This window comes from Rhinopithecus roxellana, chromosome 5, assembly GCF_007565055.1.
Source record: "Rhinopithecus roxellana isolate Shanxi Qingling chromosome 5, ASM756505v1, whole genome shotgun sequence".
Lineage (NCBI taxonomy): Eukaryota > Metazoa > Chordata > Mammalia > Primates > Cercopithecidae > Rhinopithecus > Rhinopithecus roxellana.
This window is the reverse complement of record NC_044553.1, coordinates 59824060-59847411: the sequence shown is the minus strand read 5'-3', so window position 1 is coordinate 59847411 and position 23352 is coordinate 59824060. Positions and strand designations below refer to the sequence as shown.

Genomic DNA, 23352 nt, shown 5'->3' with positions numbered 1-23352 from the left:
TGCTCTCACTGCATCCTGAGCAGGTCCATAACATTGCACCTGTCACACTTAATTACATATGTGTATTGGCTTATCCTCTCTCTGTCTCTCTGTTCCATATACATCTGCCTCCCCCGGGGCAGAGGCTGTGTCTTAATCACCTGTGTAGCCCCAGCACCTGGCACAGTGCCTGACACCCAGGAGATGCTCAATAAATGGCTGCTACATTAATACATGAGCAGTTTAAGGGGATGGAGGGTGAAGGTAAATGCTCTTGCGTACTCATCGCAGACCACAATGTGCCCAAACGTCTTCACATGTGGTTTGCAGCTCCCCAGGCAACTGCTTACTTCCCTTAATTACTGATTTCACCAGTAATGACTTGTTTTATTTCCTTAAGATCTGTGCATGGCGCAGCCCCTCCCACAAGGGTAAGGCCATATAGGTTGAATCTCCGGGGGTGTTGGGTATACTGTGGCACCGGGAAGAAGCCTTGGGAGTCAGTCCTTCAGCACATGCCCTCATGTGACCAGGATATGAGGTTGAGTGTCCTTAAGCAATTATGTCCATTTCCTGTATCTCCTTATAAAATGGTGGCTAGGGAACTGGACATCATTCTCAAAGCTATGACGTTCAGCAAGGTACGTGATGGTTTTTAAGGAGCACGGGAAGATCTACATTCTGCTATATTCCGGGTTAGTGTGAGTGAGTACATGTGTGACAAGGACAGCCCAGTGTTCCTGTATATGTGACTGCAGATATCCTCAGCTAGTATAACAATGTTGAAAGTGATGTGAGAAGGGGTATGTTTCCCAATGCGTATCGGCCGGGGGCTGTAACTGTCATGGTGTCACAGTGAGTTTATGTACTGGCGCCTGTGTGTGTCAAGATATGTGTGAGCCTGTGAGTCGTGGGTGCATGTGTCGCCATCATTTCTCTGTGTGAATGTGTATGCATGCACCACTGCAATGTGCGCATCTCTGTAATTCTGGGTGTGGGTGTGGTGTGAAGGGGAAGATGTGTGTCACTGTGTTTGTAGGGGTCCTGCCTCTAAGCCACCCCTAGCCCGCCCTCCTCCCCTGGTTCTGTGGCTCCTTCCCAGGCTGTGGCCCTGCCCCTTCCCTCTTCTCCCTCCCAATCCATCCATGCGGGGGGAGCTGGTGCTGCGCCCCCCCCACCCCTCCCCATCCAGGCCCCATAAATAGCAGCAGAGCCGGAGTTGGAGCCAGTGCCAGCGGCTGGAGCAGCAGGGGAGTCAGGGCCAGGGCCAGAGAGCCGGAGAGAGGAGCCCCCGACCGAGAGCCCAGGTGAGCCCACCCTTCCTCCCCAGCCCAGCCCCAGCCCAGCCCAGCTTGGCCCAGTCTCCATAACAACATCTCCTGGAGCCCACAGAGAGATCCCAGCCCTGCTCAATCCCTTCACCACCACAAGCCCCTGCCTATCTCGGGGACCCCCCAAGAACTGGGAGACTTGTGGCTGGAAAGCAGAGATCCCCCTCCCCCAGCCCAGACCCTCCCTCGCATATCCAGAAAGGCACACATTGTGGGGAGGTAGATACCCAGCCAGAGAAGGTCCCAGTTCTGAGGGAGGTACAGGAACTGTCACACCCTCCTGGAAACGGACACACAACATGGGGGGACTGACACGGAAGGTGGGGCACTCAGACACACCGATGCACACTCACTCGGGGAAGCATGACATGAGATCAGACAGCCTCACCCTGAGATCTGTACAGACACAGATAGCTGGACTGACCGGCCATGAACTCGGGCCGGCATACCCCTGCCTGCTTCAGCCCGAGGCTTGGTAGCACTGCTGGGGGAAGGTGGCATGCGTGCATCCCACGGGCAGCATGGAGGGAGCCACGACTCCCCAAAAATCCTGTCGCTAAGAGACAGTGCCAGTGCTGCCAAGAAGTGTGAAAACAGGGGAGGTGGGGAGGGATGTGAGGCTTGTCATAGTTGGAGCTCCTGCCAGGAGCCTGAAAGAGCTTTCAGCAGAGCCCTGGTCCTGCCTCCCAGCCCACCACCCCTCCTTTTCCATCAGCTAGCCAGAAGGGGAATGGGGGCAGGGGGTGGATAGGGATAACCCAGCAGGGGACTTTCCAACCTGTCTCCTGCCCACTGCAGACTCCACTTCTGAGACCCATCCTCTTCAGACCTCCAGGGGCCTCTTCACCCCCTGCCCCACCCCCTTGCCCTAGTTTAGCTCCCTCGTGCCAAGACTGAGTGCAGCGCTGGCTCCAACACCAGTCGGGAAATAGCAGAAGGTGCTGAGGCCGCAGAAAGTGTAGATCAATCGATGGCCTAGGAGCCAAGACTGCCAGGAACATCCCCACCCCAACCCTTCAGCCCTCTCCAGCCCCATCCATGCATACCTAGGCCAGCAGCACAGGGCTTCTGTGCAGGAGTGGGAGGCTCAGGTCCACTGCCCTCCCCTGCTCAGAGCTCTGGTGAAGCTGAGCAGAGGGCAGGGGAAGCAGGAGGTTCGTGAGGCCCCCGGGTCTAGGGAAGGAGGTTAAGGGGGGTGGGGCCCAGGGACCCCAGAGGATAGACCCCTCTGCTGGCAGGTTTTCCCTTTCCAGGGTCCAGGCCACCTGCTCTGTCCCCACAGTGACATGTCGGACCCTGAGATGGGATGGGTGCCTGAGCCCCCAACCATGACGCTGGGGGCCTCTCGGGTGGAGCTGCGGGTGTCCTGCCATGGCCTCCTGGACCGGGACACACTCACCAAACCCCACCCCTGCGTGCTGCTCAAGCTCTACTCTGATGAGCAGTGGGTGGAGGTGAGAGCAGCTCAGGTTTCTCCTTAACTAACCTGGGTTAAGCTTGGGAAGGAGGGAGGCTGGGTGGGAGCAGTGAAAGCCTTGCAGGGAAATGTGTGGACTCTGCAGCGCCTTCTCGAGGCCGCTTGTGTAACCTTGGAGATGGGGTCCTGGAGGGGACTGAGATTGCCCCAGAGGCAGTGGGGTTGCTCCCAAAGTCCTCATGATAGCCCAGAGGACTGAGGGTCCAGTGGGCAGGCAGCACCCCAAGCTCAGGGATCAGCTTAGGAAGAGAAGAGCTGGTTGCTGGGGACGTGGGGGCCCAAGAAGAGCTGGTGTGACTAGGGCAGTCCAGGGCAGGGAAAAGTATCCTTGGTTCCCAGAGAACCCTTGCCTCCCTTCAACTGCTACCACAGGTAGAGCGCACGGAGGTGCTTCGCTCCTGTTCCAGCCCTGTCTTCTCCCGGGTGCTGGCCCTCGAGTATTTTTTTGAGGAGAAGCAGCCCCTGCAGTTCCATGTGTTCGATGCCGAGGACGGAGCCACCAGCCCCCGAAATGATACCTTCCTCGGCTCTACGGAGTGCACCTTGGGCCAGGTCTGCATTTCTGGCCTCCCCGGCTACCCTACCCTACCTCCATCAGCTTTGCCTCTGGACACCGAAATGAGAGAAAACATGAGCTCTAGAGCTAGTTCAACCCATCCTTGGCTCCCATCTCTGCCATTCACTAGCTGTGCAGCCTCAGGAAAGATACTTAACCTCTCTGAGTCTTACTTTCCTATCTAAAATATGGGGGAGTGGTCAGAGTGCTTCCCTCTTCAGACTACTGTAAAAATTGAGCCCAACCCTAGCCCAAGTCAAAGTGCCAACCCTTGTGGACACTCAGAGCATTTATTATTCCATCCCTTGTACGTGGCCAAGGCAGATGGGGATGTCACAGCTGGGTCTCCCTCCACCTCCATCCCCAGATTGTGTCACAAACCAAGATCACTAAGCCATTACTGCTGAAGAATGGGAAGACTGCGGGCAAGTCCACCATCACGGTAGGCAAGATCACCTGTACTCACCCTTGGTCCAGGTATTCAATGCCCCTGCATGGACACCTATGGTGACATCATGCCCAGGACCACCCCCACCTAAGGGAAAGGGGATGGGGTGGCCCTTGTGGTAGGTATAGAGGAGTCCTGCCACTTGCATCCCCCTTGCAGATCGTGGCTGAGGAGGTTTCTGGCACAAACGACTATGTGCAACTCACCTTCAGAGCCCACAAGCTGGACAACAAGGTTGGAACCCCAGAGTCCAGGCCCCCAACTCCCCTGTCAGTCCTAGGCCTCCCACTCAAGACAGATCCCAGGAGCCCAGGCCTGCTCCTTTCCCAGTGTGAGCCCATCCCCTACCCTCCTTGCAGCTCTCACCAGCCTCAGGGGCCCTTTCTCCTGTATCTTCAGGATCTATTCAGCAAGTCTGACCCTTTCATGGAAATCTATAAGACCAACGAGGACCAAAGTGATCAGCTGGTCTGGAGAACTGAGGTTGGTGCCTGGGGCTATGGGGATGAAGGGAGGGAGAGCAAAGTAAGAAAACCCAGACAGGAGCTGACCAGCCACCTGGTGCCTCTCCAAGGTGGTGAAGAACAACCTGAACCCCAGCTGGGAGCCATTTCGCCTGTCCCTGCATTCCCTGTGCAGCTGTGATGTCCACCGACCTCTCAAGGTGAAGTCCCAGCCAAGCCAGCACGCCTACTTGGAGCAGCCAGTCTGCTATCTAAGACCTTTTCCCTGCTTGTGGCGAGCCTCCCTCCTCTCCCCCATGTGATAAGCACATCCCACTGGGGGATAAATAACAGGTCACAGCTCTATGTTAAACTTCCCACATGTGTGCCTTTTATCAGTGGCCAAAGTCCCTGGCAGATTGAGCCAAAGAACAAAGTTCAGCAGGTGGCCTCTCTGGACAGGTTGAGGATGTCTGTTTGGGCCTCAAGACTGTGAGGCCCCTGCCTCTGAGTCCCCCTACTCACCATGAACACTGCAGAGCATCTCCAACCTGACCCTACTCCTCCCCCTGCCTTCTCAGTTCCTGGTATATGACTATGACTCCAGTGGGAAGCATGATTTCATCGGCGAGTTCACCAGCACTTTCCAGGAGATGCAGGAAGGGACGGCAAACCCTGGGCAGGAGGTGCCACAGATACCCCACCCCCAGAATCCCCACCCAGATCCCTGGGAGAATCCTGGGGGTGATTCTGGAGAGACCTCCATAGGAAGTGGAGAGGGTGGAAAGCACCTGGGCTCAGCTGAAGGACCAAGCCATGGGGGTCTTGCTCTGGGAGGCTCTGCTGGAAGGGAGAAAGAGGGGTCACCTGACGGATTTGTGACCCTGAACTTGTGGGGTGGGGTCTAGATGCAGTGGGACTGTATCAACCCCAAGTATCGGGACAAGAAGAAGAATTACAAGAGCTCAGGGACCGTAGTGCTGGCCCAGTGCACGGTAAATTTCACTTCCTGCTTCAAGCCTTGCCCCAGTCCCTGCCCGACCACACTCTCAGGTTCAACCCTTCCCTTGTTTCAAAGACCAGTTTCTCTGCTTCTGGGAACTGGGAACCCTTGCCCTATCTCACCCCCAACTGCAACCCAAAAAACTCTGGCTTCCCCATGTTCCCCACAGAAGCCCTACCCATGCTCCCTCCTCAAAGGACCACCCCATCCCCTCCCCTTACCCTTCTCCCTACCTCCAGGTGGAGAAGGTACACACCTTCCTGGATTACATCATGGGTGGCTGCCAGATCAGCTTCACGGTAAATACTCAGAGGGAGGGCACACAGGCAAGAGGGAGGGTCTGAGTCCATAGTGAATAGAAGGAGCCCAGAATCTCCACTGCCCCCACTTGGGCTGCTCATGAGCCTTTGCATTGTCAGCTTATGTACCCCCCATCATTATGTGGCTACCTGTAGCCTCCCCCCCACTCATCTTAGTCCTCCCTACAGATCCCAGCTCTGGCCTAGGCAATCTGGTGGCTCTCACGGCTGCAGCATGACCTTTTTTCCACCCCTACCCAGGTGGCCATCGACTTCACCGCCTCCAATGGGGACCCGAGGAGCAGCCAGTCCCTGCACTGCCTCAGCCCCCGACAGCCCAACCACTACCTGCAGGCCCTGCGTGCAGTGGGAGGCATCTGCCAGGACTATGACAGGTAGGAGGGAGTGGGGCGGGAGGGAACAGGCAGGGAGGCCTTGCCCAACAGATTCCACAGCCTTTTCTTCTCTCCAGTGATAAGCGGTTCCCAGCTTTTGGCTTTGGGGCTCGAATCCCCCCCAACTTCGAGGTAGGCTAGATGCGAGGGAAGGAAGGAGATGGGGGGCGTGTCAGTCAGGAAGAAGAGGCAGGCCCTCACTGCTCCCGCCTTGCCCTTGCAGGTGTCCCATGACTTTGCTATCAACTTTGACCCGGAAAATCCTGAATGTGAAGGTAAAAGGGGAGATTTTCAGCTGCCCCGCCTCTCCCCAGACACACCCCACACAGGAGCACAGACTCCATTCCCAAGGGCCCAGCTTCCTGTCCCTTCCACCAATCCCAGGCCTGTCTTCATCAGGTGAGGCTTCCAGGGCCGAGGCCCAGCATCTGCCCCCAACTCTCCCCACCAAGGGACCGTCCAACTCTCCCACTGCTTAATGAAGGAACTCGGGGGGGGGTGGGGGGGCAGTCCTCAGACCTGGAAGCACTTCCTTGCTTTAAGGAGTGTCAGGAAGGGGCCCTGCTCATTTCTGCCAGCTTCTCAACTTCTCTTCACCCACAGAGATCTCAGGGGTCATCGCCTCCTACCGTCGTTGCCTGCCCCAGATCCAGCTCTACGGCCCCACCAACGTGGCCCCCATCATCAACCGTGTGGCTGAGCCGGCCCAGCGGGAGCAGAGCACAGGCCAAGCCACGGTAGGAAGACATGGTGGGCAAACAGGAGCTACCCCATGTGTCTTCAAGTGGTGCCAGGGCCAGGGCCTGCACCTGGGTGGAAACGGTGTCAATGCCCTTACACACAAAGCCAACCCTTCCACCCTCTCTGCTCGCCCTCAGAAGTACTCGGTGCTGCTGGTGCTCACTGACGGTGTGGTGAGCGACATGGCTGAGACTCGCACTGCTATCGTGCGTGCCTCCCGCCTGCCCATGTCCATCATCATTGTGGGCGTGGGCAATGCTGACTTCTCTGACATGCGGCTGCTGGATGGTGACGACGGTCCCTTGCGCTGCCCCCGAGGGGTGCCTGCAGCCCGAGACATTGTCCAGTTTGTGCCCTTCCGAGACTTCAAGGATGTGAGTCCCCTGGGCCCCTTCCGGCTGAAGGACTCCTCAGCTTCTCATCCCCCCAAATCTGACCTTCGTCTTCCACCATTTGATGTCCTGCTAAGGACGCTGGAGCCTAACGGGCTACCCTGAAGCCCCACTTCTCCCTCAGCTGACCCTGCCTGCCCTACTCTTCCTCCCACCCCTAACCACATCACTGTCCCCACCCTAGGCTGCCCCCTCTGCACTCGCCAAGTGTGTCCTGGCTGAGGTGCCACGGCAGGTGGTGGAGTACTACGCCAGCCAGGGCATCAGCCCTGGGGCTCCCAGGCCCTGCACACTGGCCACGACTCCCAGCCCTAGCCCATGACTGCTACCCTCCGGACCAACCCTCCCTCAGCCTCTCAGTGAGTCCTGGGGGGTCCAAAGGAGTGGACACAGGGGGTGCAAAGTGGGGCTTGGTAGAGCCCATCTAGGCTGGGTGTAGTGTAGAAGAGAGTGTTTATGACTCTTCCCCCAACTCCCAGGTGCCTGTCCTGACCCTCGTGACTCCAGTGACCAACGCCTCCACCTCTTGGACCAGCTGTGCCCCCTGGGTTCTGGACGTGAGTGGTGGGCCCTGCTCCTATCTCTCCAAACCCCACATCTTTAATGCTGTGGCCCCTCAGTGACTTCCTTGGGTGATCCTGACTTTCTAGCCATTAATAAAGAGACCTGCTCCTAGCACCTCAGCCTCTAACCATCATGCCTCAGATGCCCACTGGGCAGCCTGCAGCACACCCACACACACCATAAGAAATGAGGACCAGCACCTTTCAAAATCTGAGACAGAGCTCCCCAGCCAGGCTGCTGTCTCTGCAGTCTTACCTCAACTATGTGCCAGTGGGATCTGAGGAGCCCCCACCCTCACCTCCCAACCCCAGGGGGTCTACACACCATGGAGGTTAATTACAGGAGATACGGGGATAATTAGGGGCTGTCAAGGGGGCGGGCTGAAGCTTTCTTATAGCTGTCTCCAGAGAGGCCCCGCAGAGTCCCCCAGGAGCTGAACCCCAGCCCCCACACAGCTGTGGGGCGGGCCAAGAACAGGTGCTGGGGGTACTAAAAGGAGGGCAGCAGGTCTGCTAGTGAACTGGGAACACAGTGGAGCATCTAAGGCCTGTACAGTCTGGTTTCCTGGGTGTGTCAATGTGTGTGTCTGTTCATGGCCTTAATGGGTCACACTCATGGACTCAGGGATGTGCAGTGTGTGAATACACAGATTCACACGCTTAATGATCACATCAGCAACAACAGCAAATATCATTATGTAGCATGTGTTAACTTTATGCTAAGTGCTTATTTAAATGCATTTATTCTCAGTAGGTGGTTACCATTATTTTCACCATTTTTCTGACAATCAAGTGAGGCTTCATTTTAACTCACCCATGGTCAAAAAACTGGTAGAACTACAACTTGAAACAGGGTCTCACTCTGCCATGCAGGCTGGAGTGCAGTGGCACAATTACGGCTCACTGCAGCCCTGAACTCTTGGGCTCAAGTTATCCTTCTACCTTGGCCTCCTGAGTAGGTGGGACTCCAGGTGCATGCCATTACATCTGAATTCTTTTATTTATTTATTTACTTTTGTAGTGACAGGGTTCTTGCTATGTTGGCCAGGCTGGTCTCAAACTTCCTCCTTGGCCTCCCAAAGTGTTGGGATTACAGGCAGGAATGACTACGCCCCACCTAAAGCACTACTCTTAATCACCGCAGTGTGCAATTTTTTTTTTAAGTATATTCAGGTGACCCAGGAGTATCATTTTGAGACCCAGGTATATGTGGCCTAGTTGTGTGCTCAGGTGTCTGTGGATGGTTCTGTCTGCCTTTGTGTGCCACGCAGGTGAGAAAAGTGAACAAGAAAAGTAGTGGGTCTGAATTACAGCTCCAGGGCAGGCAAGGATAGACACAGGTGAAATTTAGAGTGAGAGAAAAAGAGCTGGGCTCTTGGAAGAACCCTCCCTGCCCCATCCTGTCCCTTTAACAATGAGTGTGGAAAGGGATGAAGAAAGAGAAGCTAAAGGTTCTGTGAGCCCCTTGGAGAGAGAATCCAGAGCCAGAGAGGATAGCCAGTGGCCACTGGTAGGGAAAGGGAGAGGAGATGAGAGAAATTCTGAGAGCGATGGAGGAGAGGACTCCCATTGCAGGCTCCTACGTGGAGGAGGGATGAGTTGGGATAGAGGAGGGGGAAGAGGGAGCAAGAACTGTGATGGGAAGAGAAGAGACAGCTGCGGAGGGGGTGGAGAGAGGGGGTAGAAAGGAAGAGGGACATATGGGAGCTTCTTCCCCCATGCCCGAAAGCTTCTCCCATTTATTATGTCCAGTAGAGGACAGATGACAGTAACTAGTGAGGTGGCTGCTCCCAGCACAACGCCTGTGCTCTGCCCAGAGGCCCCATCTGCCCTCCCCTTAGGCTGCTGAACTGGAGGACTGGGTTACCATGGAAACTGTGAGACCTGGATAGCCACAGACAGGCTGAGTTAGGCCACTGAGGCTTCTGAGTTTGGTGGTGGTGGTGAGAGGGGGAGGATCCATCTGTTCCAATGCCTGCCCCTCCACCCCATTTCCATTGGCTCCCCATAACAGATGTGCCACTCAGCTCCAGGTGGGGACTTCCCTTTTTCTTGCTCTTTCGCTCTCTCCCTCTCTCTCCCTCTCCCACACACAGACACACAAAACAGTAGCCTGAAGCAGGGATAAAGAATGAACACTTCTTAAATTGCAAGAGCATTTAGCCTATTGCATTAGAATTCTGCCTGGACTTCAAGTTTAATTCACAAAAGCTACACTCTCTCAGCTCCTTGTCCTCCCAGGAGAAGTCTCGCCTCAGCCCTCAGAGAGGCGGGAGGTGGCAGGAGCACCCTGTGCAGGTCTGGAGGCCCAGGAAGCCTGGAGGGAGCTGCAGAGGACCCATGTATGTGCTCACAGAGAAGCCAGGCTTCCTCACCTGGGCTGTGCATCCCCTGCCTAGGCTGCAGCTGGGAAACCGGAGCAGGATAGGAGGTGCCCTTGGCAAGATTGTCTTGGGGACTTCTTGGGGAGACCACTGGGACTTCCACACTGGGGAGATGCCAGAACTGGAAAGGGAGCAGAAGTCGTCCAATCCAAATGAGAATTAGATGAAGTAACACAAGTCCAGGAAGTAATTGATTTGCTCAAGGTGACAGGGGGATCCCATGGAAGAGCTGGGACTAGGACCCAGGTTTCCAGACTTCTGCAGAGAGCTCTCTCCCAACCCACACCAACAACCCCCAGAGCTCACTCTTCAGGCCTTTGCTGCTCTGAGCCCTGAAGGCCACAGGTTTGGGCAGGGAAAAAGCATCTTGGATAGAGTTCCTAGTCTGTCTAGTTATTGGGTGTTGAAACCTTGAAAATTCTGTAGTGCTAAAATGGGGAGGTTACAAGCTTCAGAATGAAAATACAGCCTTATTGCTAATTACAGCTTTAATGTGTTACAGGTTGAAAACCTTGAATTAAAAACTAAACTGAGATGGGAGCTGCAACCCTCCCCCACCTCTCATTCACTGTGTCACCACACTTCCACCCCCCAGTGCCTGGCACTGGTCCCTGCAGAGCTCAGCCTGCTAGTCATGTGGGCTGGGTTTCTGTGTTCGTAAGGGGAGAGGACCCCTCTCCAGAAAATGACCAGCATCTAAATTCGGGCATGACCTGAGGACCCAAAAGCTTTGGGGATATTTGCGCGGTCACACAGGGCGTGGCTAGGACCAGAAGGCGCTCTGGTAACGATGCAGAGAACAGTGCAGCCGCCTCCTGGGCGGTGCCACCCCACCCAGCCCCCACTACACCACAAGGTGCTCTGAATGGCTCAGAGAAAGAGGTGGGAGAGTTCCCCGGACCCGGGGCCGCTCGAGGTTAGCCGGTCACAGCGAGCCTTGTAGAGATCGCGCTCCCGGGCCAGGCGGGCCACCTCCGCCCGCAGCGCGTCCAGCTGGGCGGCCAGGCGGGCGCGCTCGGCCTCCAGCCCGCGCCGCTGCTGCAGCCGCTTGGAGCGACAGGCCTGCGCGTAGCCGCGGTTCTTCAGCGTGCGGCGCCTCTGCTTCAGCCGCAGCGCCTCGTCGCGTCCGCAGCCCCGGAGCTGCCGGTTTAGCTCCCGCACAGACATCGAGACCAGCGCCGCGTCGGAAAACCGCTCGGCCAGCTGCGGAGGGAGAGTGCAGAAACCGGGTCAGCGAAGGGTCCAGGGTCGCACCCGGCTCAGCCCTGGGGGCCCGACGCTACCTGGCCCCGCCCCGAGACAGCCCCGCCCCGCCCCGGCTTCCACCTTCACCCGAAGGCTCGCCCTTCCACGCAGTCTGGTTTAGTCCAGACCCCGCCCCAGGCCCCGACGCTCTCCGGGCCCCCCAGCTGACCGTTGTTTGAGTCAGGCGAGCCGGCCACGGTCAGGCGAGCCCACCGCGCACCTGAACCCCGGGCTCGTCTCTGGGATCCCCGGCATCCAGCTCCAGGCCCGGGTGTGTCCAGTGGACCCACACCCAGACGGCCCCCAACCCTCCAACGCTCTGCGTTTCCCTGTCCTGAAGCCCGCAACCCGGTGACCCTCACAGGATTTGGATTACATCCTAATGCCCTCAACACCCCCATCTGTGTCTGTAATTAATAGGATGAGTACCAATCCTTCCTGAGAAGGTTGGGGGCTGGGAAGCACGAAGTCTTGAAAAGGCCAATCTAAACCAGTCTTAACCCGGCTCCACTCCACACATAACCCTTTCCCTGGTTTCCACACACCGTGTATCTGTTTATCTCCTGGAGTCGCCCACTCCCCAGCTCAATTCTTCCCTTTGGATTTTCTGCTAATCTTAACTTCTCCCTGCTCCTCCTGGTTCAGCCTACTCATTTCTCTCCATTTTGAGAAAAGGGGGAGAAGCAGAATGTAGTTTTCTTGATCTGATTTCTTTCAAGGGACCTTCTTCCCTTCTCCTGCCCTCTGTCCCCTGTCCCAGTCCATAACCCCCTCTGGGAGCTCACCTTCCTCCCTTGGGTAGTCCTCCTTCCTTGCCCTGCCTCCCCTCAGGCCAGCTTGCTGACCACTCACCTGGATGTGCTGGGCTCCTGTCTCCTCTGGACTCCCTGGGTAGTAGCAGTGAGGCCCATCAACAGGGACTGGGCCCTGACCCTGCAGCAGCTCCATGGCCTCTTCAGGACTCAGCCCCAGTGCCTCCCCAGCCCCCAGCTGCTGCTGCAGGGTAGCCAGCCAGTACAGCTCCTCCAGGCCTGGCCGGGTGCCCTCGGTCGCCCCCACCATGCCTGGTTCACTGAAGGTGGGTGAAGGAGGCACTGAGCTGTAAGGTGTGGAGCCCAGTGAGGCTGTAGGGGGGCCAGGTCGGCCCTCAGAGGGCTCCCGCTTTACCTCAAACTTCATCAAGTCAAAGTCATTGACATATTCCATGGCCAGGGGACTGGGGGGCAGGGCCATTCTGGAGCTGGGCTGAGAGGGGTGCACCTGCAAAGAGGAGGAGAGGTCTGGAGCACCTGGAGGCCACCTGCCATCCCCTCTTCACCAAGTCCCTCTTCCCTCAAAGCCCAAGGGCCCTGGAGCAAGAGTTTGGGAAAGCCAGAGGGATGGTGCAGCTCTGTTCACTGCACAGTCCCCGCCAGGCTGAGGAGTAACCTTTCAGAGGGCAGGGGCTCCTGATAGGGGACAAGCAGCTGAATTCCTGAAGGAGGAAAAGGACAGCACAGCCTCTCACCGCACTGATGCCTCAGGATCTATGAAAAGCAAGAGCAGTATGGCAGTGCTCCCAACCCTAGTGCTGAGACATGCCGAGAGGTCTGTCATCTCAAGAGGCATCATTCCACTTCCAAGCCATTTTTTAAAATTGCTTAATTAACTGTGACAGAGTGAGTGTATATTTTAGGACAGTGGGAAGGCATGTATGCTGTGAATTTTAAAATACAAGGATAATGTGTTGTTATACCTCTCTGTCTCTCAAAGCACTCAGGGAAGTGTCTTGCCTATGGAAGACCCTCAGTGTACATTTGTTCCACGAATTAATCAATCAGTGAATCCTTTTGTAGGGGCAAGAGTCTTTATATGGAAAAAAGAAAGGTCCAATAATTAGTTCTAGAAAGATCAGGATCACCTGGCCACCATCTTTTCTCAAGGCCAGTCTCCAAGGGGAACCAACCAAGACTGATTTTCCTTCTTCTATTCACAACTTGTTATGTTGTGTGAACTTGAGCAGATCACCTTCACCCTTCTGACCCGTTTTCCCTTCTGTTCAATGAGGGCAGTTAGACTTTGTAACATACACCAAAGAGTGTTCTCTGGAACACTCTGGAACACCCAAGAAGAGGTCTCTGCTCAGATAATTTTGAGAAATGTTGCCTCCTATCCCCACCTCTTACAGATTCACATAGCACAAGAGCATATTAATCTGAGCGATCCTTTAGTAAACCATCTGTTCAAGTTCAACAAAAAGTGTCCTAAACTTATGTCACCAAGGAACTCTCCTATCTGTTATCAACCATGGGGCACATGTTCACCTGAGGAACTTCTGGCTGGGTGACCTCAGATACCCTTCCCAGCCTTGAAGTTCAAGCTCTAGTCCAGCTCCCAATTCCAGTAACTCCCACCCCATCCCCAGAAGGTGTGCAGCAGGGAGTGTTCATCCCCAGGGCTTAGACTTCGGCTCCTTCTTGATTCCCCAAGCCTAGGTAGCCCTCTTTCCAACCACATCTCTGACCCCCAGGCTCTACCCAGAGAGGCAAGAGTAAGACCCAGGCCTCTCTCTTCCTGTTCCAGGGCAGGGTTGTTGCCCTCTCTATGGAACCTGTCACCCTTGAGAGGACAGAGGGGATGGAAACAGACACAGATGAAAGGAACTGGGTCTTGGCAGAAAGGAGATGGTGAGACACTGAGAGAGGTATCCAGAAAGAATTGGATGTACAGAAAGAGTAGTGGGGAAGGTTGTTTGTCTTTCTGACGTGATAGCAGTGAGGGACACAGGCCAGTCAGGGTGGCAATGGAGTAGGGTACCAAAGTGTGAGGATTCTTGAAAACAGACAACAAAGAGCAGGTATTGAAAGAGGGGGTTCTAGGTGAGTGGCCTGGCACCCAGGTAGGCCCTGGATATACTCACTTTAGAAATGGCAGAGAGGATGTGGTCAGTGCCAGAGCCAGACAGGCACAGCTTCCCAGGAGACTGAAGGCTCCATGGAGCAGGGCCTGGTGCCTCTGCTCAGCTCCAGGGGGCTGTGGGCACAGAGCCCAAAGGGCATTCTTAAAGGGCCAGCTCTCTGAGGTCATCTGTGGTCCTGGGGCCTCCAACCAATGAGGTAAGGAGATCATTTGCATATCTTATTGGCCTGGGGTTGGGGGAAATGGAGAGAGAGGAGAGTACAAGTATGTTTATTCTCAAAGAAGGAAAGGGGGCATCTTCCCCAACAAAGCTCCTCACTGATGATCCGACTCCCAAGTGCTCAGTTTCCCAGTTCGGACAGCCACATGGGTCTCAACCACCACCCCTCCATGTGAACACAACCCTCAGCCCTAGCCATGCATAGCCTGGGACTGGAAAAAGAGGACCAGACAAGCTCCCAGGACCCCCACCTTCCAAGACCCTGCAGCCCCTCGTCTGTCTTTGGAGACTATAAGCTCTCCCAGGCCCACTCTCATCTGGCCTATTGGGTCTGTGTCCTATTTTCAAGAATCCTCACATTTCTGCCACTGCCTCACCTTCATGCTGACTGGTCTTATGTCCCTCATAGCCATTGCATCAGAAAGGAAAGCAACTTTTCCCACAGGGGATCTCCAGGACTTGACCATCCCGTATTTTGTCTCTCCCATTCTTGCTGAACCAGCCCCAGGACATGCAGCCCAGCTTGGGAGAAGGAGTAGGAGAAAGGAGAACAGGGAACTCTGTTCCTTACTTCTGGGCCTCAAGGGACATTGAAATCTAATCACCACCAGTCCATTGGAGACACTTTTGTGACTGGCCTCACATGCCCTCTGCTTTCTCTCACCTTTTCCCTGTGTGTGTCTCTGCCCCTCTCTCCTCTCTCACTTATTCTAGTTCCCAGATGGCTGGGGGGTGACCTACATTTTCAGCCTAATCCCCTAACACCTCTTAGAGCTATCATCCCTGAGTAGGAGTGGGAACAGGGATACTAGGAATTATCCAAGGAGATGTTTAAACCTGTCCGAAGCTGTTTAAATAGGGTCTATGGAGTTAAAGGCCACTCCCTACCTTCTGAGGCCACCCAAAACTCCCATGGGGTTAATAGGTCCTCTTTCTCCACACAGAGGCCTGGGTGTCCATCAGATCCCAAAGGTCATCACTTATAAAACTTAACCTGGTCCCAGCCTTAGATGTTGGGGAAGAGCTGACAGATACAGATTATCTAAGATGGTGGTTTCTGAAGTGTGGTCCCCAGAGCAGCAACATCCATATCACCTGGGAACTTGCTAGAAATACATGTTATCTGGTCTCACCTTAAATCTACTGAGTCAGAAACTCTGGGGGTGGAGCCCAGAAATCTGTCTTCCAGCAAGTCTGACATGCTTGAAAGTTTAAAGGCCAGGCACAGTGGTGCAGGCCTGTAATCCCAGAATTTTGGGAGGCCAAGGTGGGTGGATCACTTGAGGTCAGGAGTTCAAGACCAGCCTGGCCAACATGGTTAAACCCCCCCCCTACTAAAAATACAAAAATTAGCTGGGCATGGTGGCGGGCACCTGTAATGCCAGCTACTCCTACTGAGGCAGGAGAATCACTTGAACCTAGGAGGTGGAGGTTGCAGTGAGCTGCGATCGCACCACTGCACTCTAGCTTAGGCAACAGAGAGAGACTCCATCTCAAAAAAAAAAAAAAAAAAGAAAAGAAAGATAGTTTGAGAACCACACAGAATGCCTACAGTCTACCCAGCTTCCCTGGGGAGGCATGTGTATATGTCTGTGCGTGTGTATGTGGTCTCTCCTACCACGCTTTCCATACACATATTGGAAAACCTAGATCAGATGACATCACTCTCTTCCCACACCTGGGTGTCTGTTTTAAGGAGCAGAAACCATCGTCACCATTCAGGCTTCTCTGTGTGACTGCCTGGATCTACGGCTGCTTTCTCAAAAGAATAAAAAAGCCTAAGGCCTAGGAACCAACCACAAAATGGGAATAAGGATCATGGAGAGGCAGGACCCCACACCCATGCCCATGGAATGTAGCTCTCTAAAGTGGACACCAACGAAAGAGACTCTACAATTTCCCTGGTTGAAGAAAGAATGGGAAATGTTGATTGCAGCCCCTTTTTTCATGCCTGCTCTGGCCTGGCCAGACACTTGCCCCCAACCAGCAGCTGTCAGGTCTGCACTGATCCTCTTGTTTACTGGAGGGCTCAAAGGAGAGGTGGGAGGGCTAAGCTGCTAACGGGCTAAGGGAGTCAGACTAAACAAGCTCAGGCAAGTTGAGCTGCTTGGGGCTCAGACCAGGCACCACTAAACCAGGGAAAGGAGTTGGGGGAGTGAGGGTTGGGCCCAGTCTGGGCCAGAGGAAAGGACCAAGGGCATGGAGAGGAGAGTCTGTGGCAGTCAACGGGGACCCAGAAAGCAGAGCCCATCTCCCATATCCACTGGAGACTGAGAAATGAATACTATGACTGACGGGCTCAAGGACATCTGGAGACAGGAAAATAGGAATGAAAAAGATGAAGCCAGCGTGACTCCAGGAATAATAGAACAGAGGAAGGAGACTAAGGAGGCAGTAGGTATAGATGTGAGATAGAGGACAGGACAAGTCAGGAGCTCCATGGGGATTTGGATTAATGGAGACAGAAAGATGTAGACACATGGAAGAGATGGGTAAAGAGAGGAAGTCTTCCAGGAGAGGACCAAGAAGGGAGTAGGGGACAACAGGAGGGGTGGAGAGGAACAAGGACTAGAACAGTAAGAGTTCTTGGGGACCAAGACCTAGACACCAATACAAAGAAACAGACACATAGATAGGCCACAGAGGAAGACCAGTGGCCAAAGTACAGAAAGGTAGCAAGATATGGATGGAGTGATATTGGACCATGGGGAAAGAGGGGCAGGCAGGCAAAGGGCCTGCAGGAGTGGGGTAGAAAATGAAAAGGAAGGAGAGAAGATGAAACAGTCAGCCTTTCAGGATGCTATCCTCCTCTCCTCTGTCCTGCACTCTCATTTTTGGAACCCTGAAAGACTGGTTCTCATTCCTAGTTCTGGCTCATGGTATCTAGATCTTCAGTAATAGATCCAAATCCTCAACCTCTTCTTGGTGTACCTCCTACGTTCATTTGACAAATGCATATTAAACACCTATTCTGCACCACACCCTAAGTAAGACATTAGCAACTCCTCAGTAACTTAGACCCATACCAGCCCTGACTTCAAGAAACTTACAGACTGATGAAACAGAGAAACATCAAATTATTGCCCTTTGGCTGGGTGCAGTGGCTCACGCCTATAATCCTAGCACTTTGGAAGGCCAAGACGGGTGGATCGCTTGAGCCCAGGAGTTTGACACCAGCCTGGGCAACATGGCAAAACCCTGTCTCTACTAAAAATACAAAAACTGAGGTGGGAGGATCACCTGAGCCTGGGGAGGTCGAGGCTGCAGTGGGCCATGATGGCGCCACTACACTCTAGCTTTGGAGACAGAAAGAAACCCTGTCTCAAAAAATAATAATAATAAATAAATTATTGTCCTTAGGCCCAGGCAGGAGTGGCCCCTGCCCTGGGCCCTGTGCTTTAGAAGGCTCCACTCTGGCCCTCCTCTGACTATGTCCCACCACATGGGTGAGAAGTCCAACTCTCCTCTGCCCATACCTTAATTCTCTCAGGACCACACTCCAGATAGCTAAGCATTCCCTGTCCAAAAGGCCCGAGCCCACTCCGAGGGCCCACATGAACCTCTTGCCTGAGTTTACTCTCCCACAGCTGGGCCACATGACTGGTTCACACATTTCAAGGTCAAAGGGTAGACAAGGGGCAGCCGCTTGCAGGAGGCTGTGGACAGACTTGGGATGGTCTGATGGGAGGTCCACATGGTTCCACACAAGGCCCCTTGCAGTCCAAGATGGTGTCAGAGGTGGAAGGCGAAGTGGGCCCAGCTGAGGGCCAGTGGCCAAAACTACATTCCCCTACACCACCACATTCTGGTGCAGAACCCTGAGGATTCCAAATAAAATACAAATCTGAACCTGGCCTTCCAGGCCATTGTGAAGTATGTATTTGTCAATATATTTGTCAAGGTAGAACAGAATATATTTTCTGTAACAGTTTGTTAGCCTGAGTTATACATTTTTTTTTTTTTTTTGACAGCTCTGTCACCCTGGCTGGAATGCAGTGGTGTGATCTCAGCTCACTGCAACCTCTGCCTCCTGGGTTCAAGTGATTCTCCTGGCTTAGCCTACTGAGTAGCAGACATGCATCACCATGCCCATCTAATTTTTTTTTTTTTTTTTTTTTGACACAGAGTATTGCTCTGTCCCCCAGGCTGGAGTGCAGTGGTGTGATCTCAGCTCACTGCAAGCTCTGCCTCCTGGGTTCACGCCATTCTCCTGCCTCAGCCTCCTGAGTAGCTGAGACTACAGGCACCCACTATCATGCCCGGCTAATTTTTTTTTTTGTATTTTTAGTAGAGATGGGGTTTCACTGTGTTAGCCAAGATGGTCTGGATCTCCTGACCTTGTGATCCGCCCGCCTTGGCCTCCCAAAGTGCTGGGATTATAGGCGTGAGCCACTGCACCTGCCCTAATTTTTGTACTTTTAGTAGAGACAGGGTTTCATTTTGGCCAGGCTGGTCTCGAACTCCTGACCTCAAGTGATCCACCCGCCTCAGCCTCCCAAAGCATTGGGATTACAGGCATGAGCCACTGCGCCTGACCCTGAGTTATACATTTTAATTTTTTTATTTTTATTTATTTATTTATTTATTTATTTATTTATTGAGACAGGATCTCGCTCTGTCACCCAGGCTGGAGTACAGTGGTGCAATCACAGCTCACTGCAGCCTTGAACTCCTGGGCTCAAGCTATCTCCCACCTTGGTCTCCCAAGCAGTTGGGACTACAGGCGCACACCACCATGCCTGGCTAATTTTTTATTTTTTGTAGAGAAGAAGTCTCACTATGTTGTTCAGGCTGGTCTTAAACTCTCAGGCTCAAGTGATCCTCCAGCCTCTGCCTCCCAAAGCGCTGGGATTACAAGGTGTGAGCCACCACACCCAGCCCATTTTAAATATTTAAACACAAGGTTTCAGGGCCTCTATTTGTACTCTTGCTGCAGGTCCTACATATGTTAGAGATGTGTCTACATAACAACAAACCATTTAAACAGAGATGAATGTGCTATGAAGAAGGGCAGGGTGCTATGAAATTTTCTTCCATGAAGACATACTCTAATACAAGGCCAGAGGGGATGGATCACAGGGACAGGTTGCCTAAGAAAGTCATGTTAAACCAAGACTAGTCAGGTGAATAAGAAGTGACCCTGCCTGGAGGTGTGGACAGGGTGGGAATTCCAGGCTGCAGAAACAACATATGCAAAGACTCTGAGGCAGGAAAGAGGTAGACATGCTCACAAAACTGAGAAAAGATCCATGTAGCCAAAGAGTAGAAAGCCTGGAAGGTGGGAAGAACAGTGATAGATGAAGCTGGAGAAGTCAGCAGGGGCCAGATCACGCAGAGTGTGGGAGGTCACATTAAGGGTTTGGGCTTTTTTTTTTTTTTTTTTGAGAAGGAGTCTCGCTCTGTCACCCAGGCTGGAGCACAGTGGCCGGATCTCAGCCCACTGCAAGCTCTGCCTCCCGGGTTTACGCCATTCTCCTGCCTCAGCCTCCCGAGTAGCTGGGACTACAGGCGCCCACCACCTCGCCTGGCTAGTTTTTTTTTTTTTTTTTTTTTTGTATTTTTTTAGTAGAGACGGGGTTTCACCGTGTTAGCCAGGATGGTCTCGATCTCCTGACCTCGTGATCCGCCCGTCTCGGCCTCCCAAAGTGCTGGTATTACTGGTTTGGGCTTTATTCTAAGAGCAGGGAGAAGCTACTGAGGGTTTTCAGCAGAGACATGATGTGATCAGATTTGTGTTCTAAAGGATCACGTATGTCAGCACTTTGTGTTTGTGGAGGAAGGCAACAATGAACTAAGAGTCAGATTAGAGGACTAATGCCATAACCAAGTTGAGCCTGGGGAATATCTGCAACTGGAAGCACACTCTGAGACAGAACCTTGTTTGCAAGTGGTTTATTGGGCAGGGGGCAGGGAGCCTTTCGAAGAAAGTGAGAGTTGCAGGACCCGAGAGAGGGAACAGTTGAATGGCACTGCAGTTGTAATCAGCTGAGCCTAAAGAGCTCTGGGACTGGGATGGACCTTCAGAGTTGTCCCAAACTGAGGCAAAGGGCTAGGCCTCTGTACTTTATAACAACCATTCATTGGATACATTCTGCCCCCAGGAAGCAGGCATTGCATTTGGTGAGACAGCTCCCTTTGGCCACAGATAGTGCTCAAGGAAGTACTCAGCTGTGAGCCATCAGCAGTCAACACTCAGCAGCTGGAATAATGAGCACCATGATCCTGAAGGGGGAATCTGGGCTGCACACCACAGCATCCACTACTCGGGGGCTGTGAGACTTCAAGGATGAACCCAGAGGCCCCAGGGAGGACAATGCAGATCAGGGCAAGGCTGGTCACACTCTGCCCCCTGGTGGTACTCCTTGGACATGGGGCCAGCTGGTGGGCCAGGCTCCCCTGGCAGGGAACTAAAGTGTGTGGCAGATAAGGGGAAATGAGCAGTGCAAGGAAATCCACACATGAGCCCCTTGCTCCATTTGCCTAAAGCTAGAGAAGAAAGCAATGGTGAAGAAGAATGATTCAGAAACGTGGCACTCGTTCATTCTTTTATTCAACCAACTTTTATTAAGTGCCTATTATAGGCCAGGTACTGCTAGGAACTAGGAAAAAAACAAGACTGAAATCATCACTCTAGTGAGGATTACAGAGATATAAAAGTAACTACAGTATAGTAAAGTGTGATAAGTACAAAAATATAAGCATATACATGGGATAGAAGCGACACAGATGAAATAGATGTTCATTCTAAGGGATGAACAGAAAAGGCGTGTGTGTGTGTGTGTGTGTGTGTGTGTGTGTGTGTGTGTGTTTGAGACAGAGTCTTGCTCTGTCGCCCAGGCTGGAATGCAGTGGTGTGATCTTGGCTCACTGCAACCTCTGCCTCCTGGGTTCAAGCAATTCTCCTGCCTCAGCCTCCTGAGTAGCTGGGACTACAGGCGTGTGCCACCACACTGAGTTAATTTTTTTATTTTTAGTAGAGACGGGGTTTCACCATGTTGGCTAGGATGGTGTGTGTTTAATTTGAGTGCAGATGTCCAGAAAAAATTCACAAAAGTGCTCTAGAAACTTCAGAGTTCAGTACATAGGAGAAAAGAGGCAAGTGGGGATGTGGGGGTGACAACATTAGATAAATAGGAGTCAGATTATGAAGGACATAAGATACCATGTGATGGAAACAGCCTTGAAGAGATTTTAAGTTTAAGAGTGATATGATCTAATTTTTAATGGTAAATCAAGGGGACAGTATAGGATTTACAGGGAGAGGGGAACTTGGCAATTAGTCAGAAAGATCTGGATTCAGATTCCATTTCTCCTGCTAACCAGTTGTGTGACTTTGAGCAAATGAATCTTTAAGCCTGTGTCCACATGTGTAAAATATAGTTGTGAAACGGAATGAGATTATGCATGCAGAGTTGCTGACACAAAGCCTGGCACTTACTGTCCATACCATAAACATTATTCTTCTCTTTTAACTCTCCAAGTGGATTTGCATGCACAGTGTGGGGAGTGGCTTGGTAGGGAGAGGGGTTGGTGTTTGGAGAGGCAGGAGTCCAAGAAGTGCCTTAGAAGCTATCACCTGAAGCCAGGTGAGAGATAAGCCCTGAACTAAGGCCCTGGCCATGGGGATAGTTACAGACTTGAGAGCTAATTGAGAAGTACAAATCCAAAGGTCCTGGCATCTGATTAGCTATGGAGGATAAGAACAGTCTAGACTGATTCCCTTTGGGGCAATTGGACAGATGATGGTGCCATTTGCTGAGGTAGGAAACCATGAGAGCAAGTGCAGGATTATGGAGAAGAAGATGACCTTCAGGTCAACCATGCTGCCACCAGTGTGCACACCTTTCGGCCCAAAGGGTGGCCAAGAGGCATCTGTTTGCAGCTGGGTAAGTGTAGACAGAGTTTGGATCTACAGACTGGGGAGAAAGAGATCCAAATACATATACCTGAGGTTGAGTATAGGCTACAGCCTGAGGGAGAAGAGATGGGGACCAGCAGCAAGCCCATAGCTGGAGACCAGCTCTCATTATCCCACTATGTTCCAGCATAAAACACCAAGAAATCTGAGAATCAAGATTGTTTCTGTTGCAAGTGGCAGAACTCCAATTAAAATTAGCTTGAGCAAGAAAAGAAATGCATCGATTCCTATAACTGAAATCAGGAATCCATTGCTCACCATCTCCCTGCTCTGCTTCCTCTAGGCTGGCTTCTTAGACAGGTTCCTGCTTTGTAGTGCCAAGCTAATACCCAGCAGCTCCAGGTTTATATTCTACCAGCTCAGCAACTCAGCAGAAACAGAGCTCACTTCCAAAGTTTTCAGAAAAAGTCCTGGAGAGGGATCTCATGCCCATCCTTGAACATCCCTGATTGCTGTGGCCAGAGTGAGGAACACAAAAGTTGGCTAAACTGCAAGCCTACCCCCAAGAGGGGTGACATAAGACCCACATGACAATACAGACTGAGGAGACGGTTCCCCAGAAGAAAATCAGGGTGCTATTACCAGAAAGGAGGAGTGGATGCTGAGCAGACATCCATCATCGGAACACTGAGTTTGAGGTGCTATATAGCATTGCGGGTGATATCCAGTGGTCTCAGGTTGGAGAGAGATGTCTGAATGGAGATATAGCTTGAGAAATCACCTGAAGACCTTATGGTGGTAGCTGGGTGGGCAGATGCATTTCCTCATTGGATTGTGGAGAGAAAGAATGACCACGCCGGGCGTGGTGGCTCACACCAGTAATCCCAGCACTTTGGGAGGCTGAGGCAGGCGGATCACGAGGTCAGGAGTTGGAGACCAGCTTGGCCAACATGGAGAAACCCCGTCTCTACAAAAAATACAAAAAATTAGCCGAGTGTGGTGGCGGGCGCCTGTAATCCCAGCTACTCTGGTGGTTGAGGCAGGATAATTGCTTGAACCCAGGAAGCGGAGTGTGCAGTGAGCCGAGATCACACCACTGCACTCCAGCCTGGGTGACAGA

The 23352-nt window shown here is 52.9% G+C and overlaps 2 protein-coding genes across 8 annotated transcripts in view; one reads left to right on the top strand and one right to left on the bottom strand.

The window, feature by feature from the left end:
- Positions 1–627: 627 nt before the first annotated feature.
- On the top strand, positions 628–7739 carry CPNE6 (copine 6). Its single transcript, XM_010363800.2, is given in 19 exon segments — positions 628–654; positions 656–674; positions 1172–1286; positions 2593–2764; positions 3160–3339; positions 3711–3785; positions 3951–4025; positions 4191–4274; positions 4366–4455; positions 4816–4920; positions 5143–5229; positions 5477–5536; positions 5798–5931; positions 6009–6063; positions 6155–6206; positions 6535–6668; positions 6810–7046; positions 7249–7423; positions 7544–7739. Coding segments are annotated over 18 exon segments (1839 nt in total). The 3' UTR covers positions 7387–7423; positions 7544–7739.
- Positions 7740–10484: 2745 nt separating this feature from the next.
- The window catches only part of NRL (neural retina leucine zipper), a 37570-nt gene continuing 24702 nt past the window's right edge, over positions 10485–23352 (bottom strand). Inside the window, exons 2-5 of one of the 7 annotated variants that reach the window (XM_030931769.1) lie at positions 22875–23199; positions 14156–14381; positions 12109–12516; positions 10485–11214 (exon numbers count right to left, since the gene is read on the bottom strand). In XM_030931769.1, the coding sequence (XP_030787629.1) occupies positions 10882–11214; positions 12109–12489 (714 nt within the window). In that variant the 5' untranslated portion in view covers positions 12490–12516; positions 14156–14381; positions 22875–23199 and the 3' untranslated portion in view covers positions 10485–10881. The remainder of the gene's footprint in view (positions 11215–12108; positions 12517–14155; positions 14382–22874; positions 23200–23352) is intronic. The other 6 variants (XM_010363794.2, XM_030931770.1, XM_030931771.1 and 3 more) reach the window with 6 other exon arrangements.